General features: G+C 50.3%; 4 protein-coding genes and 1 long non-coding RNA gene across 7 annotated transcripts in view; 4 read left to right on the top strand and 1 right to left on the bottom strand.

The window, feature by feature from the left end:
- The window catches only part of LOC113206210 (facilitated trehalose transporter Tret1-2 homolog), a 36,578-nt gene extending 28,877 nt beyond the window's left edge, over positions 1-7,701 (top strand). For both annotated transcript variants that reach the window (XM_052268999.1, XM_026422181.2), the window contains exons 4-7: positions 738-1,059; positions 3,108-3,497; positions 5,184-5,380; positions 5,482-7,701. In XM_052268999.1, the coding sequence (XP_052124959.1) occupies positions 738-1,059; positions 3,108-3,497; positions 5,184-5,380; positions 5,482-5,880 (1,308 nt within the window). In that variant the 3' untranslated portion in view covers positions 5,881-7,701. The remainder of the gene's footprint in view (positions 1-737; positions 1,060-3,107; positions 3,498-5,183; positions 5,381-5,481) is intronic.
- A 306-nt stretch (positions 7,702-8,007) lies between these two features.
- Positions 8,008-11,385, top strand: LOC113206212 (zinc finger protein 583). Its single transcript, XM_026422187.2, has 8 exons — positions 8,008-8,402; positions 8,708-8,905; positions 8,987-9,145; positions 9,270-9,437; positions 9,540-9,911; positions 10,027-10,149; positions 10,230-10,797; positions 10,877-11,385. Exons 2-8 carry the CDS (start codon positions 8,720-8,722, stop codon positions 11,038-11,040), a joined length of 1,740 nt encoding a protein of 579 aa, XP_026277972.2. The 5' UTR covers positions 8,008-8,402; positions 8,708-8,719; the 3' UTR covers positions 11,041-11,385.
- Positions 11,386-11,444: 59 nt separating this feature from the next.
- On the bottom strand, positions 11,445-12,382 carry LOC113206214 (uncharacterized). Its single transcript, XR_003303420.2, has 3 exons — positions 12,208-12,382; positions 11,742-11,983; positions 11,445-11,656 (listed from the first exon to the last, which is right to left on the bottom strand). It is a non-coding gene; the product is annotated as an uncharacterized LOC113206214 (long non-coding RNA).
- A 5-nt stretch (positions 12,383-12,387) lies between these two features.
- Positions 12,388-13,952, top strand: LOC113206213 (ER membrane protein complex subunit 10). Of its 2 annotated transcripts, none has more exons than XM_026422189.2 (7): positions 12,388-12,595; positions 12,691-12,855; positions 12,927-13,019; positions 13,094-13,275; positions 13,369-13,468; positions 13,557-13,669; positions 13,753-13,952. In XM_026422189.2, exons 1-6 carry the CDS (start codon positions 12,521-12,523, stop codon positions 13,650-13,652), a joined length of 711 nt encoding a protein of 236 aa, XP_026277974.1. In that variant the 5' UTR covers positions 12,388-12,520; the 3' UTR covers positions 13,653-13,669; positions 13,753-13,952. The 2 variants fall into 2 exon arrangements, with proteins under 2 accessions (XP_026277974.1, XP_026277973.1); XM_026422188.2 differs by having other exon boundaries at positions 13,557-13,665.
- Positions 13,953-14,578: 626 nt separating this feature from the next.
- The window catches only part of LOC113206189 (inactive phospholipase C-like protein 1), a 52,029-nt gene continuing 50,397 nt past the window's right edge, over positions 14,579-16,210 (top strand). Inside the window, exon 1 of the mRNA XM_052269006.1 lies at positions 14,579-15,034. Within this exon, the coding sequence (XP_052124966.1) occupies positions 14,791-15,034 (244 nt within the window). The 5' untranslated portion in view covers positions 14,579-14,790. The remainder of the gene's footprint in view (positions 15,035-16,210) is intronic.

Raw genomic sequence — 16,210 nt, forward strand, 5'->3', positions numbered from 1 at the left:
AGGGAGGGAGGGAGGGAGAGAGGGAGAGAGGTCGCCTTCAATGACTGCCAAATATATTTGCAGCGCGGCAAAAATGGAACGTAAAGTATGAAAGTAAACGATAAACTCTGTCGGCCAAGCCGGGCCGAACGGAAGCGCGGGTCGCGACATGGGAAGGGGGGGCAATTGACCCAGTTTCTGGACGCCCCGTCCCGCACTGCAGCCGCCTTGCACAGAGGTCTTTTGTACTTTTCACGTCAAAGTGGAAATTAATCAGCGCACTGCATGTCGCCTGCCGGTCGGCGGCTGCACTTTATGATGCCTTCCGCCGCTGCTGCTCGTCTTGTGGGTGCGCGTGCGTGTGGCCTGGTAGCCGGGGCCCCGAGACGGCGACGCGCGAGTCGGCTGCCGTTTGCGCAAGAGTACAAACCCCGTCTGGCGCCGTCGGCCCGCCTGCAAACTTGGAAGACAGAAGGGCGTATCTCGGCGGCTGTATCGTAAACCAAACGCTGTAAAGCGCATTGTCCCGGTCTCGCCCGGCGACGAGGCTGCTCGTCTGAAGGTTGCGGCGGTGGTGGTGGTGATGATGATAATGGTGATAACAAGTAATCAACAACAAAGAAGGAGGCGGTGACGTATTAGTAACAACATCAGTGACGAAGACGAAGAGGACAATGACGACGACGACAATGACAGGAGTTTGTCGAGGAGGACGCGTTCGGCGATGGGGTTGGTGAAACAGGATCCTCTTCCAACAGATGTGGATGCTGTACGTCGGCCGGTTCATCTGCGGCCTCGCGGTGGGCGCGACGACGGTGGCCGTGCCCCTGTACACCAACGAGATCGCCGAGGACAAGGTGCGGGGTGCGCTCGGCGTCTACCTCGACATGATGCTGACGACGGGCATCCTGGTGGTGTACTGCCTGGGCGCGGCCTTCGACACCCTGGTGCTGACGGCCATCTGCTGCGCCACGTGCCCGGTGCTGGCGCTGGCCTTCCTCGTCATGCCCGAGTCCCCCACTTACCTGCTGGCCTGCGGCAAGCCGGAGAAGAGCGAGCGCGCCCTGCGGTGGCTGAGGGGTAAGCAGCAGCGTAGGCAGCAGCCGCACCAGCAGTCCACGGCCAAGGCCGCGGCCTCCACGGCCTTACTGAGGAGAGTCGCCCTGCAGCTGGCCGCGGAGGGCCACCCGGGGGACACCCTGCAATTGCACCCAGCCGTGGTATCGAAAGGTATCTCGCTCTCAAACTCGGGACGTATAACACACGGTGTAACCATAGGCGCCTGCTAGCTGGGCCGGGGTTTTGTCGGGGCTGCTCTGGGGGTCGTTGGTCGCCATTTCCCTTGGTTGTTATTTTTGACACCTCCTGCTCTCCGTGCAGGGAAGCGGTGGCCGAATCACATGTCGGGGCAGGCTTTCGACCGGAATGACGTGGAATCGCTTTACACAGGGCACCACGTTGCTTTTGCTGTATCCTCTAGTAGAGCAAAGTGCTCGCGCCCAATCAAAATCAATGCCAAGGGTTGGCGAAGAGCTCGGGGTCGTTCACCGCGCCGATTACCTTCCCCGTTGGTGCCAGGCGGCCGGCGCTGCCGCTCGCGAGGTAGAGGTGGAGGCGGAGGCGGGGGTGGGGGGTTGTCAAGTTAACGCGGATCCGTACGGACGCTGTGGAACTTGCGTGCGCTTGATCTGGGAAGGCTTTAAACGGTCGCAACTTTGTTAATTCATACACACTTTGAATGAGGAGAGGTCAAGAAACATTATTCTGAACAGATAATTGCACATTCAAGCCAATTTTACACGAATTCGTGCACCCATGAGTGTGTAATAACCTCTCCAAGTTATAATACGGCTGCAAAATGCCATTATTTGTTCAAAGGAATGGTCCTTGGCCTCTCCTCGTTCAAGATATGTATGGGTAAACGAAGTTGGGACCGTTTAAAGCCCTCCCAGAGCGGTCGTACGCAAGTTCCGCAGCGTCCGTACGCGGATCCGCCGCACGGATCCGCGTTAACTTGACAACCCTTGACCCCGAGCAGAGGCGCAGCGACCCCCGGACCGGAGTAGCAGCAGCAGTAGACAGAGAGTAAGCAGTAGTATCAGTGGGAGTAGCGGTGGACAGGTAGCTGTAGCGCTGACGAGACTTTCATTAGAGGGCGAACAAAGAGGAGTCACCCTGTCCTCGCTGACGTCATGCAAACGACGTTTACTTACCTTGTCAGATTACAGCGAAGGGTGTTAGTTGGGCAGAGGGACACCAACGTCACCTGTACGTAAATCACCGAAGTGAGACATAGGCAGAGCTGCTTTCAGTAGGTTTTCTTATACCTCTCTTTGTCCATATGGCTAATGGGGGTCCCTAATAATGCGGGCTTCTGTCCTATTGAGTGTTTTGCATGAAGCCGTTAGTTAGCCTTGGCAGAAGTTAAGCAGGACATTAGCCCAAGTGTTATGGAAAGGGGGAGCCATGACGATAAAACTTAATGAGGAGGGCCAAATAAAATAGATCATCTCTCATTACTGGATGTCCGATGCAATACTTAAGAAAATATTCCATGACAAGGCAAACGAGAACGGCCGCGCTGTGGCTCATGAGGCCACTCGGCCAGCGAAAGGGTTTTACGACGGAACTTTGATATCTGGAATGGGGGCCCCGATAAGCCCACAGGGTGCCCAGGGTGATCCGCCGCGACGTGGGAGGGGCACGTCGTGCATGCTGCATCCCCCTCGGGGAAAGGGTGGCCTCGTGTCTCACCAGTTGCATGAGTTGTTTCGTTCCTCAAAGAGTATTTAGATTATTTTATTTCATATGTCAACTGTTGTGTTGTTGCTGGCTGATTAATTCAGGAAAGGCGAGACCAACAACGTAGGGATTTGTGAGCGAGTATTCCTGGAATGCCGCGGTGGTGTGTATTGCATGCGTGGTTTGGTTTGGGGCTGGTTTGTCTGTTGTTACTCGTAGATTAGTGAACTAAAAACTGTAGTTACCAATTTGCTATAAATCTCTTAACTTAATGCAAGAACGACTCGCGTGCACGGCGTTCGACAAGCGCTCGGGCGCCGGGTCGCGAGGCGTTCTCCCCGTCAGGGAACCCTCGGCTAACATCGTTCTCGCCTCGCTCCCCGCAGTTCGCCGTGAGGACGACACCGAGATCCAGCTGGAGCTCGCCCGCATCCGCTCCATCGTCGAGCACAGCACGTCGTCGTCGACGACGACGACCAAGCACGGCCCCGCCAACGGCCACCCCAACGGCGGGCCGGCGGCCAACGTGCTGCTCTCGGACAAGGAGGCGGCGGCGCAGGCGCTGCAGGGCGCGGAGGCGGGCGGCGCGTCCCAGGTGTCGCTGGCCGCGTCCGCGCCCGCCTCCGGCGTCAAGCCGGCCCTCAAGAAGATGTTCGACCACGTGACCGGCCGCACGCCGACCGGCAAGGCCTTCTTCATCGTCATGGGGCTCATGACGTTCATGCAGCTCAGCGGCATTGACGCCGTCATCTTCTACCTCGGCGAAATCTTCGAAGGTGAGTGGGGAGGGAGGGGATGCTCATCCGCCGGCGGAGTATAGGGAGGAGACCAAGGAGACCGACACGACGACGCCCCGCATCGTGGCCACACGATAAATTTACCCGCGGGTCGGCGAGTGGAGGCCGTGGGCAGCGCCCGGCCCCGCCATGCCCCGCCCCGCCCCGCCGATGCACTCGCCCCTATACACAAATAGTTCAAGAGGGCGTGGGGAGGGAGGAAAGTGAACGCGTGCGTGTGTGCGGCTGTGCGGCCGTGTGCGACTGCCGCCGGCCGCCGGCTGCCGCGCCCCGCTCCCCGGCGCTGAGCGACTCGCGGTGCGTGGCCTCGATGCTGTCGCACTCCCCGCCGGGGGAAAGGGGGAGCGGCGGTTAACATCCTGACCCCGCAAAAGTGGAGTAAGCCGCTGAGCCGAACGGGGATGCGCGGGCCGGGGAACAGATGAGAAGCTCTGGGGATGGGGGTGAGAGGAGAGGGGGGGGGGATAAGTAAAGGGCTGCTGAAACGTTGCCGCGCTCTCCATTCAGTCAAGTAGTTGAGATTGACTGATGCCAGAGGCAGTGGGCCCTGGCTGGGCGGGGCGGGTCGGTCGGGACGAGCACCTCTTGGTGTGAGGCGAGGCAGCCCAGTTCTTCCCGGCTCGCGGGGAGACGATCAGACCGACGCGCTGCCGCCTTGCGAGGGTGGGTTAGGTAGGCTGGCCCGTCCGACAGACGCGCCAGCTGGGTTGCCTACCCGGGCGACCGCAGGCGCTAACAGCGCCAACGCACCTGCGCTCACGTCAGTCACCGTGCGCTCGCTCTACGGGACAAAGCTGTGCCGACCTGACCCACTGCCAACTCACTTAAGGCTTGGTCTTCCCTGCTCTCCCTCCCTCCTCAACCCCCTTCTCGCAATTACCGCTCGTTGTACGGACTGCGCCGTGTAGTTGTGGTCTCCTGAGGTCGTGAACTCCGACAAGCGTCCGACGCTTCAACTTTGTTGACATGTAAATCGGCAAAGATAAACAGCGGAATCCGCGGGCGGAGGGCGAGGGAGCGAAAGAGTCCAAGCCGGCCCGCCCCATATACTACAAACTCTGCAGTCGACTAATGCAATCACTCACCTGGAAGTCTGTTCATGTAAAGTCAACTGCGAGCAACAGTGTAGACCTTCCAAGTCGACAGTTGCCATCAGCATACCTAGCACTCCCACACTTAGTTGCAGTCGTGATCTGTGTGGTAGGCACACCGATGATTTTGAGGAAATCGATAGTTATAGGGACGAGGGACGCCCCCAGGCAAGGCGCTGTTGCATGTCAGGTCTTCCTTGTGCCGCTTGTGCGTTCCCAGTCGGCTGCTGGTGTACTGGAGCCTGTATTTTGTTTCTGGCCCTCGTTTAAGCCCTGGGCCCGGGCGGGCATGTGGGGCCGCTGTCCGTCAAGACGGCGCTCGTCAGAGGCAACAAGAGGACATCGTTAAGTCGGAATGTCTGCGAATGTCTACGCCCTCTCGTCATCGCCCGCCCGGGCCCTGGCTCGAGGCGACCCAGGCCGCATTAGCGTCAATAGGCCTTTCCACAGAAACGCACTCGCCCACAAGGCCGGGCCTGGGCCGGCCGGCCGGCACCCAACCGGCCGCCGCCGCTGCATCGCTTTTGCTCTGCAGATACGCATGATTGAATCTTGTTCATCTTTGTTCCCGCAGACGCCGGGAGCACCATGTCCCCGCTCAACGCGTCCATCGTGGTGGGGGCCGTCCAGGTCGTCGCCAACGTGTCGTCCGCCATCGCCGTGGACAGGATCGGGCGGCGGGTGCTGCTCATCCTGTCCGAGTCCCTCATGGCGGCCTCGCTGGCCTCGCTCGCACTCTACTTCCACCTGCGGGACGACCGGGATATCAATGTAAGTACAAAACGTGCACCAGATGTACTTGGAACAAGGAAAGGCCAAGCACGTCCGTTCAAGAGACCCGGAACACTGTTCACTCTGTCCCTTGTGTGCAGGTGTCGGAGAACTACGGCTGGGTGCCCGTGGTGGCGCTCTCAGTGTTCGTGTGGGTGTTCGCGTTCGGCATCGGCTCGCTGCCCTGGTTTATGATGGCCGAGTTGCTGCCCACAGAGGCGCAGGACTGGGGATCTTCGTCAGCCATCTGCCTCAACTGGTCGCTGGGCTTCCTGGTGACCAACGTGTTCAGCAGCATGGTGCGCGACATGGGCGGCGCGGCCACGTACGGCGTGTTCTGCACCATCTGCGTCATCGGCACGTTCTTCATGGCCTTCCTCGTGCCCGAGACCAAGGGGCGGTCTCCCGACGAGATACAGCGCCTCTTGGAGCAGCCGACGCGCTGCTTGGGCATTCGCTCACCACCACACGCGACCAAGGACAAGACCAGCAAAGTGTAGAGGCTGTGACCTCCCGACCGGGAGATGGAACCTCTCTGCAGGTGCGGGGCATCCCGCACGAACTCTCGCGGAGTCCCCTCACTGAAGGCACTTACCGAGGAGGTCCGTAAGGATTTCCTCTTCGAGTTCCGTTCGAGGCCATAACGGAGGGCCCGCTTCGGCGATACTCATTTTGTCGTTTGGACACGAAGGAAGTATAGTTTATTTTCTAACTACGTTGGTGTCAAGCAAGGTCACCGGCAAACCATATCCAAAGCTTGCAGCGGGACTGCAGCGGAAATTTATTTTAATACGTGTCTTTATAACTGATAGTCAATTTTACATGAATGTAGTGAATGTTATTACGTGTATTTTATTATGTGTTTAATGAATGAAAGCGAGAGAAGAGAGTGACATTGTATGTGAAAATGTGAGTGAGTGAGTGAGTGAGTGAGTGAGTGAGTGAGTGAGTGCGTGCGTGCGTGCGTGCGTGCGTGCGTGCGTGCGTGCGTGCGTGCATGCGCGCTTATATGTGTGTGTGTGTGCGTGTGTATGCGTGTGCTTCTTTTAGTATTGTATAGTTTTCATGTGTTTAGTCGTGTAAAAGTGTATCTTGTGCACGTTATCAAGGAAGGGAGTAGGGATAAATACTTTCCCTATTCGTCTCTGGTCTCGAGCTCAACGGAACTAGGAAGCTTTGTGTTGATTTTTGTGATGTATCCAACAGTATTGCTATACCGTGGCTTCTCCACATTACCAGGCCTAAAAGGGACTACAGTCCAATGACCAACTTTTGGCCTCGACCTCAGAACATAAGATATTTTTGTCACTCCAAAGAAACACGCCATACTGCTACTACAGAGTACTAGAGCAATGTTTTGAGAGATAAACCCGATACCAAACCAACTAGAAATTATACGTCGCCTAGCTGGAAGTGCATCGACGTTTGTCAACGTCGACGTAGAATCAACCTTGATCTGACCATTATATGGTCCGAAATTCATCGTAACATTAACTTCGACCAAGAGACCAGGGCTCTGCTTCGACGTCGATTAAACGTTGAGTCGACTTTCAATTCCTGGCTGGGTCGACGTCTATATGATCCGAAAATATACACTCTGACCAACTTTAGACATCTTCTAGATGTTGCATTTCTGTCTCGGATCTCGGATCCTATTGTGAAAAGTGCCGAACGCTAAGAATACGAGAATTCTACACCGAAATAATTGGCGTGACAACCTATTCAAAACGCCGGAAACAAAAAAAATTAAGATGATAGGTTGGAGATACTAGATTGCGTATCAACATAGGTGCAGTATAATGCGCCTAGTTTTTTACTCTTTTCATGCAAACCTAGACTTGTGATGCTAGTAATAGATAACTCTTAGATACTATATTTCTATTTTTAGATTAGAGGACGACAGAGAGTACTTTTGCTGAGTGCTTTTAAAGGTGACCCGAAAGCACGATTTGTAATGTTTGATATTTTACAAAACAAAATGTTATTTCGCTGATTATACCCCAATAAACCAACTCTTGTTTTATCGAGTCCGTATAAGTCAATGAGGTACTCCCCCGGTGTGGGGAAAAACGACAAAAAAAAACTCACTAACACATCTCGAAGCTTCGAATGTTTTCTTTTTAATTGCTTATGCAGGAGTTTTTCTTCCCGCTTTTTCCCTTACCATGCAGTTATCTCACTGATGTTGTCCTGAAGCATTCCTATGCTCCTTAAAGCGCAAATCATTCCACGTATTATGTATTCCATCCGCCCTCATTGTACTGTATACCACATTGTGATGTAGTTCTAAATTCAAAATAAAGATCATTTTCCTTGTTCCAGTTCTTTTTTTTTATTTCCAACATCTTCTCGGGAAGGACTAAATAAATAGACAAGTGCGGCTCCACGATGTGCTGGCCGAGCGGCCGAAGCAAATTCCGGAGTTAAATTAATTCTGGTCGAACCGTGGGCACATTATACATGAGCAAAGGCAGGGACCGTTCCACGTCCTGGGGGTACGGCGGAGTATTGCAAACTATCCTATTCTTTCGCCAGAACGTCCGCAAATTAAAACGTCTCTGGAGCGCTAACTTCAAAATGAGCGCTTGCCTCAAGCGTCAGTCAACTGTTCACCGCACCGCCTTCTAGTAAGTCCGGAGTGCAGACACTGTTTTCACATCTGTTTCGCCTAGCCTGCTGTGCTGCTTCATATCTTTTTTGATTAATTGTAATTTAGCTATTATAATTTTATTTACGGCCAAATACAGGAATGTAGAATTTTGAATAGTTGTCAAGCATCGTTTATCGTGTGAGTTCAGATCGTCAATAACCTCGTCGATGCAAAGCTGAGCTCACCTTGGCACCAAACCCTACGTCTCAATTCGGGACTATCAGCTGTCATGCTGTAAATGAATGAACGATAGAAACAAGCTCTGAATGTTTATATCTTTGGTGACTTTCGGCAAGATTTTCTCCATATATGTTCTAACGGAATTCACATTTCACTTGGCGAACAAACGTGCTCTTACATGGCTTTTGATGGGTAAGTAGACTGCTTTGTTCTCCTTGTTGTTAATGTAAACAACTCACACTGCCTGCCACATAGTCCAGTATAATATACTTTCGGCTTCGAAGAATTCTAACTTACCAAATTTTTTCTGACTTTGTGAAGAAATATCTATTGATTCATGCTGTTTTAATGTAAATTTATCCTACCAACTCTTTTAAATTTGGAGTTGGGTTTCTGAGATGTCGGTTAGGGAGCTCATGTGATTTATTTATCGAATGGCTAATATTATTGATAATTTTCACAATTTTCACAAGTACTGTTTTAATTTTCTGTAACAGGCAAGTATTCCAATGGCAGAGAAACAGATGCACCACCACATTACTGGAGCTACTGAAAATGGGGCATCTGGTGGGCAGTTTGTCGTAACTGTTGGCTCTGATGGAAAGTTGATTCATGTTCGTGATCCTCTGTATCTATCATCAGGAATAACCTCAATAGTAGACGTGAAAAGAGAGGGAATGAATTCAAACATGAATGTGCGTAATAAGAAAAGATAACACTGACTTACTCAACTTCCTTGCATTTCAAAATAATAATGAATTTTCTTTCAATTATAGCAACCATCTTCAAGCAAGTCTGATGTTTATCAATACGTTGTGAATGCAGCAGGGGGCAGTGGTCATTACATGGGTCTCATGACTGTTGGCCCTGATGGCAAACTTACGTCACTTAGAAATGATCGCAGCACCATCCCGCAACAGCCTTCGTCATCAGCTGTAAGCTACTGCGTAGGACTGGACTAATCAATTAAACTCTCAAAAGATATGGCTTACTCAACAGATTGTACTATTTCTTCTTATTTAAATTAGAAACCTAATATCTATTTTCTCTCTATTTCAGGTGATTGATTTCAATGGAGGAAAGGATTCAAAAGCTGTACTTCTACAAATAAACCCCTTGCAGTCTCATCATGCTGTCACAGAGGCTCATTCACAAGTACAGCAGCCTAAACCTCATCAAGATCAGCACAGGAATGACCCAAATACCATTGCCCATCAGTCAGCTGCTGTAAGTGTCCTGAACTTTGTTGTTCAAACATGTGTGATCTAAAGTGTTTAAATTTAACAAGGTTGTATACTACAGGAAAAATTTTCCATTTTTTTTTTCTAGGTGATTGATTTTAATAATGGCAAGGATCCTAAAACTGTAGTCCTACAAATTCATCCAGCTCAAACTCAAATGAGTCTTCACTCAAATCAAGAAGCTCAAAATATGCACCATTCTCAAATAACACACCACCAAGGCAATATATCACATCAGTTGCTCACCAATCAACAAGCTCACCAACAAAACCAACAGCTAGAGCAGAGGCAGCCTCTGCAACAGCAGCAAAGACAGCCAGCCCACCAGCAAGTTTTGCGGGCAGATAAGATTGTGAAAGGTGATAGAGAGGTTGTATGTGCCAAATCCTGCCGTGCCTGCTGCAAGTTTGATGATGATGAAGCTCCAGATCTCAACCCTTATGTCCATCAAAGTTCAAAGGTTAGCTTTCTTGTTAGCTTATCTGATCTATTCTTAAAGTTTCTAATTTTTACTAACTTAGAAAAACAAAAATCCAGTTATCCTATAATTTCTTAATTATTTTCCTTTCTTGTAGGAGGATAGCAACATCGCCACTTCACCTGTTTCATGGACAACTGAGAATCCTGCATCATTTTCTCCCAATGTGAAAGCTACTTCTCCTAATGGTTCTTCTAAAGGAGCACGATTTCAATGCAAAGTAAGATCACTGACTTTTTAAATATTTTATATAGTACTTTGTTTTATCTCATTTAAAACACCTGTTTTAATTTGCTTCAGGTCTGTCTCAAGATGTTCACGCAAAAGGTTAATCTTACTGCTCATGAACGCATTCACCTTGGGGAACGTCCGTTCCAGTGTAAAACTTGTCTAAAGTCATTTACTCAGCAGTCAAACCTTGTAACACATGAAAGAATTCACACAGGCGAGCGGCCTTACCAGTGCCAAGTGTGTATGAAACGCTTCACTCAGAGACAAAATTTAACAGCGCATGAGAGAATACACCTGGGAGAACGTCCCTTTACTTGCCAAGTCTGTAACAAATCTTTTACTCAAAGCCAAAATTTAACAGCCCATGAAAGAATACACCTTGGTGAGAGACCATTTCAGTGTCAAGTTTGCCTCAAGTCATTCACTCAGCAACAAAACTTGACTTCACATGAACGCATTCACCACCTTGAGAAGCAGTTCACCTGTAATGTTTGTCTGCGGGTGTTTAGTCAAGAAACTAGCCTGCAGAGGCATATGCAAACTCACACCAATTCAGAGCGTCCTTACACATGCCAAGTGTGTCATAGGACGTTTGCTCAACAATCCAGCCTACTAGTCCATGAATGGGTTCACAAATGTAAGTCTCAACTAAGTATTGAAGGTATTTTACTTCTCTGTGAGACTCATTGATAATTAAATCCTTAATTCCTTTTTAGCTCCTGAACGCCGAAAGAGAAACTTTACCTATGTTAGCGTGGAGGAAAACGTAATGGAAATACCTTCGTCAGAACAATCTGAAGAATCAGCACACGATAGGAATCATTCATCGGAACAAGAAGGAGAAAAGAATCAGGGTCAGTGTCTCTCTGGAACATCATGATAGGGTTACTTTTACTTAATTTATTCCTCTTGCTGGCTCCATAACAAAAATTTAAGTTGTCATGCAAACTTTCGCCAGGATTGTATTGGCGCGTGTTTTAAAGTGGATTGTTGTCAGTTTTCATTGTAACCTTGGCATATCATTTGCCCGACAAATGATAGTGCACTGCATTATTATTGAATTTGGTACTACATTACATTGATATTTAATGTACTATTGTATTGACAAATTTTTTAGTGTATTGTTTACTCTATGGTGCGCATCTAATCTTTTGGCTAATATTTAGCAACACAAATAATTGATTGGCAATTGTGTTTAATGGCCAGTATGTATACTAATAAGAAAAGATAACACTGACTTACTCAACTTCAATATAAATTACTTCCTAAAGAATAAAACAAATATATTACAGAACTGTTTTAATTTCTTAGTTGAACTTGACATAAAACTGTTATGTACAATTATTTCCCATATCAACAATTATTCTACATAAGAGTCATACACTTAGCTCACTAAATTGCATTGCAACATGAAAGTTAGGTTTATTATTACAGTAGTATTGTGACACGAGTTCCCTCAGATGTATACATAAGCTTGAGATCATATTCTTCACTACCTGTAACAATTGTAATACAATTTAGATTGGGTACTAGTACAGTACATAATAGATACCTACAGTATTGGTTTAAAATTAAAATTACCTAACTAAAAAGGAGAAGTCCGTGGAACACGACTAACATTGACTGAGGGAAATTCATCCAGTTCCTCTTTTGTATCCAGCTCAGCTAGCATAAGCTTTTCCTTTGCTTTTGCATTTTGAAGCATAATGTAGAGATTAAAAGAAATACCAACAAGGCCTAAACAAGTAATGCCCATCATAGTTTTGACGAACCCTCGATGCAATTTATCAAGAAATTCACGCTTAGCTCTCTTGTTCATCATCCTGAAACACCAATGACAGTTTCCGTTACTGCAACTCTTGGAACACTAATGATGGTAGAAATTAAGAGGCACCATAATAAATATGAAGAACTGTTCCAGATGGCAAGGGTCATCAGAAAAATGGAATGACTGTAAGCTTGTACAATCGAAATGTCAAACTATCTGATCATTTGTTGAGAAAGTCTACATTACTATTGGAAAAGTTAAGGTTAACGCTTTCCTTACTTGGCAACAATTTTCTGAAGTTTCCTTGATGACTCACACTAAAAACAGAAATAAATAAATGGAAATGCCACCAAACAATAGTTCTACAACTTCAGTAAGGGGTAAAAGTGCCGCACAGTTGCGATGTTTGGTTTGGTTGGTTTTGGTTATGGTTGTTTCGTCTGCGCAGTCTACGCAGCTTGCTGTCTGCGATTAATCAGTCGGCGAAAGGCTATTTACACTAAGCGCAGCAGACAGCAACCGAAGCAAATTGAATTGAACGGGAAAACACCGTAAATGTTTGGAAAATAAAGTAAATCCTGCAAGAAAAAACATGGATTTTGTATCAAAAGTTTCTGTTTTTTTAATATTTATAGCAGCTTCTTCTTCTCTAACCCTTGGTGATAAGGTATGTAATGTTTTGATGTGTCATCAACCTCCACACAGGTTATATGTTTCTGTTTAAATTGGACTCCAAGTGAATGATCTTACATTCTATTTCAGTTTGATTTTGAAGTAGATGGCATGGTCACAGTTAGACTTATGCATTATCTCTCCGATGATGGTAACCCAGAAGACAGAGGAAATATAACAGTTCAAAGCATTCGGACTGGCTCAGTAGCACTTTCGCAAGCGGGTTTGATGCCACACCATAGCACAAGATTGAAGGTAAGTGGCTCTTCTTCCAGCACAAGTGTAATTAACATAATGGCCACTCAGAATTTTGAATTCCTTTACAGGCTCTTGCCAGGAATGACCAAATATATCGTTTACAAGCAATGGTCGAGGGTAGTAATGATAAAGTTACAAAATTTTTGACATTTATGAAAGCTGTAAGTAATATCATATGGACTTGTTTCTATTGCCTACTTTTTTTTACTTATAATATTTGTTTCTATCATTCTAGTGTGCTCTTGTAGAATCAGGATTAAGTGATGTACTGACAGTGTCTCTGGATCACAGTGGCAATGTAGTTGCAGTTAGTTCATCAGCTCCTTTTGCTCAGTGTGATGGTGTATTTCCTTCCGACAACCAGCTGAGATTTTTTAACACTACTGTTATTGTTAAACACATGGATGTTGGACCTGTGTAAGTATTTCAGATTCAAAATTATGTATCTATGCAATTCCTTGCACTACCTTAGGACTTATAACAATAGTTTCTGGAAATATTTACCTTCAGACCGGATACAGCAACCTACATTCAGAAGATTGAGAGGGAAAGAGAAGCAAGAGAGAGAGGAGGAGACCCTAAAGACAATAGGTCATTCCTTGCCAAATATGTGAGTAACTATTTAATGAGAGTATTTCTGTGTGTAGTACTGCATTGCCTGCCACTCTTTGTTAATCAATATTGTTGTTTGCTTTCAGTGGATGTACATAGTGCCCCTCGTGATATTTGTTCTTTTGTCAAGTGCTGGTCAGCCAGAAGGTGGTGCTGGAGGGGCACCAGCACCAGCTAGATGATCTCAAATGCTATGTAGGTATATTATCTAAAATTACGTTGAAACTGTCTGAATTTCTTAAGAGATTATAAAGAGGTCTTTTATGCGTTGACGTGTTACAGAGGACAATGACAAGGAACTCATTCCAGACCACTGCCCATGTCACCCTCATTAAAAGCACCCAATTTTTTTCTGTAAGAACATTCAACTGTATTCAAGGATTTCTTTTTGTGTGTAAAAATTGTCTGTATAAATTTGCTGTTTTGCGTGGTGTTGTATTTATATTCAAGAGGCGTTTATTAAAGTAATACATTTAAAACTATACCTGGGCATCATTTCTCATCCCTTTTCACCTTGTTGTGACGTTGTGACTCAACATTGTTATCTAATTCTGTCAGGCTCATAATCCTTAACCTTGCTCTACAGTCTACAGTGCGTGCCACGGCGCCAAGGCACGTTGCTGGGCGTCAATGCCAGCTTTGCCACGGTTTTGCCACGTATATTGTCACGCTGACAGTTTGGGGATCGGTGAGAACGGCTGGAGACTTCTGGAGAGCGGTTGTCGTTGACGAGTGAGTGATTCGAGGCTCCTCCACGTCCAGCGCGCAGTGCCGCGGCGCTGGTGTCGCGCGCCGTGCGCCGCCGCGGGGGAGGGAGGGAATGCCACTGCTGCTCTGGACGCGAGGGGGCGCTGGCGGCCGGCGCTTCGGCCCGCGCAGGCTGGCGGCCCGGCCGCGCCCCTCCCCGCCCCCTCGCCCATGCCAGGTCGCCCTACCCCGCGAGCCCTGCCCCTACCCGTGTCTGTTATAGATCGGCGGCCCGGCCCGGGGTGGTGTGGGGGAGGCCTGTGGCAGGGGCGGGCAGGGGCAGGCCCCCTCGAGCCCAGCCAGCCCGCCCGCCTTGCGCCCGCCCATCCCATGCACAGCCCGACTCGACTCGGCCCTCCCCCAGCCCGCGCCTAGCCCGCGCCCGCGCCCGCGCCGCGCCTGGCCCAGCGTAGCCTGGCGTAGCCATGCCAGTCAGGACGCGGCACTAGCACCGTGAGGCGCCGTGCCCGTGCCGCGAGGGCCCCGCCGCGAGGCTAAGAGCACCGGGCCCGCCACCCCCCCCCCCCCCCCACCCCCCCGGGCCCCCCCAGCCCCGCGCTCGCCAGGCTCGTCATGTCGGACCACGAGGCGGATTTGGACTCGGAGGCCGAGTGCGACAGTTTCCCGGGAGACTTGAGCCAACTCGCCGACCTGGTGGACCTCGGCGACTCGGATGACCCCCACGGCCACGCGACCGGCTCCGCCCCCGCCGCCGCGGCCTCCGCAGCCATGTCGCCACCCCCGTCCGTGCCCCGGAGGAAGGCCGTGTCCTTTCACTCCAACACCGGCCTGCCACCCTGCAAGAAGATCACGACAGGTGAGTCGAGTCGCCGCCCCAGCTGTGTCGTTTGTTTACATGTCGGGGGCGGGGGCGTGGTGCAGCCACTGCCCGGTCCGGCACTCCATGTGTTTACGTTCGCGCGGCCGCGGGCTGCCCGATGACGACCGCGGTCCTTCCCCGCTGCCGCCCCTCCTCCTCACTATGGTAATGACATTGGCGGCGATGCGGCCGCGGGTTGACCACTGCCCTGCTGATGCTTCACGTTCATGGCCGTTGCTCGCTGCTGGCAGCCGTGCCAAAAGTCGCCTCTCGTGGCCTGGCGGGCGCCTGGCGGACCACCGTGCCGTGACGCTGGGATGCCGGCGCCATGGCGACGACGTCGTCCCAGTGGCGACACGTGCTGTCAGGACCGTCCCGTCTCGCTGGTATCGATACGTCGGCGCGACCAGCGTACCGGAAACACTTGAAACGGCAGCATACCGCCGAACAGCTGCGGCACTAACCCTACCCGCCGTCCCGGTATCTGGTGGTGGTGGTGGTGGTGGTAGCGTGTGGCGTGATCGCCAAAGACCACCTCTTTGATCGACAAGGATGGAGCTGCTGTGTTGCCGGGCGCCGTCCCCGAAGGTCCTTTTCCCTCTGATTTGATGGTGTCGAGGAGCCGATGACAGTAGGCGCGCGCAATCGCCCATACAGTAGGTGGCAACTTGAGGAGTCTGTAACAGACAATGACTTGCATTCATGAATGATGATGAAGAAGGGCAGCCGGTTATGCCGATGGTGCGAGGACGAGTGTGTGTGTATGTGTGTGCGTGTGTGTGTGTGTGTGTGTGTGTGTGTGTTTGCGCGCGCGTACGTGCGTGAGTGAGTGAGTCAGTGAGATAGAGCGAGGGCGTTACTCAGCCGCAGTGTCGGATGGGTTGCATATCAGTAGGGCGGTGGTCTGGTCAGGGTCGATCCTCGCGCGGACCTGTCCTTCCTCCTTTTTGCTGGGGAGGAAGATGTATGCCGTTTCCGTGAATGTCGCCGCTTCCGCGCAGGGTGCAGTTCAAGCCAATCCGATCCGGGGTCGGAGCCTGCGTCCAACCAGGGCACGGCACCAGGTGACTGAGGGGCAAAGTCGTGATGGATGCAACACCCCTGGCCCCTGGCGCGCGGGCGGGGGCCATATGGCTCCCTGGAGCGAGGCGTGGCGGGGGGCAAAGCGGGGGT

Source organism: Frankliniella occidentalis, unplaced genomic scaffold, assembly GCF_000697945.3.
Source record: "Frankliniella occidentalis isolate FOCC.00 unplaced genomic scaffold, Focc_3.1 Scaffold80, whole genome shotgun sequence".
NCBI lineage: Eukaryota > Metazoa > Arthropoda > Insecta > Thysanoptera > Thripidae > Frankliniella > Frankliniella occidentalis.

Coding starts and splice junctions, on each gene's coding strand:
- LOC113206212 (XM_026422187.2), top strand. CDS start 8,720: ATGGCAGAGAAACAGATGCACCACCACATTACTGGAGCTACTGAAAAT. Junction 9,438..9,539: donor TTGCCCATCAGTCAGCTGCT/GTAAGTGTCCTG, acceptor TTTTTTTTCTAG/GTGATTGATTTTAATAATGG. Junction 10,798..10,876: donor CCATGAATGGGTTCACAAAT/GTAAGTCTCAAC, acceptor ATTCCTTTTTAG/CTCCTGAACGCCGAAAGAGA.
- LOC113206213 (XM_026422189.2), top strand. CDS start 12,521: ATGGATTTTGTATCAAAAGTTTCTGTTTTTTTAATATTTATAGCAGCT. Junction 12,856..12,926: donor ACCATAGCACAAGATTGAAG/GTAAGTGGCTCT, acceptor ATTCCTTTACAG/GCTCTTGCCAGGAATGACCA. Junction 13,469..13,556: donor GGTCATTCCTTGCCAAATAT/GTGAGTAACTAT, acceptor GTTTGCTTTCAG/TGGATGTACATAGTGCCCCT.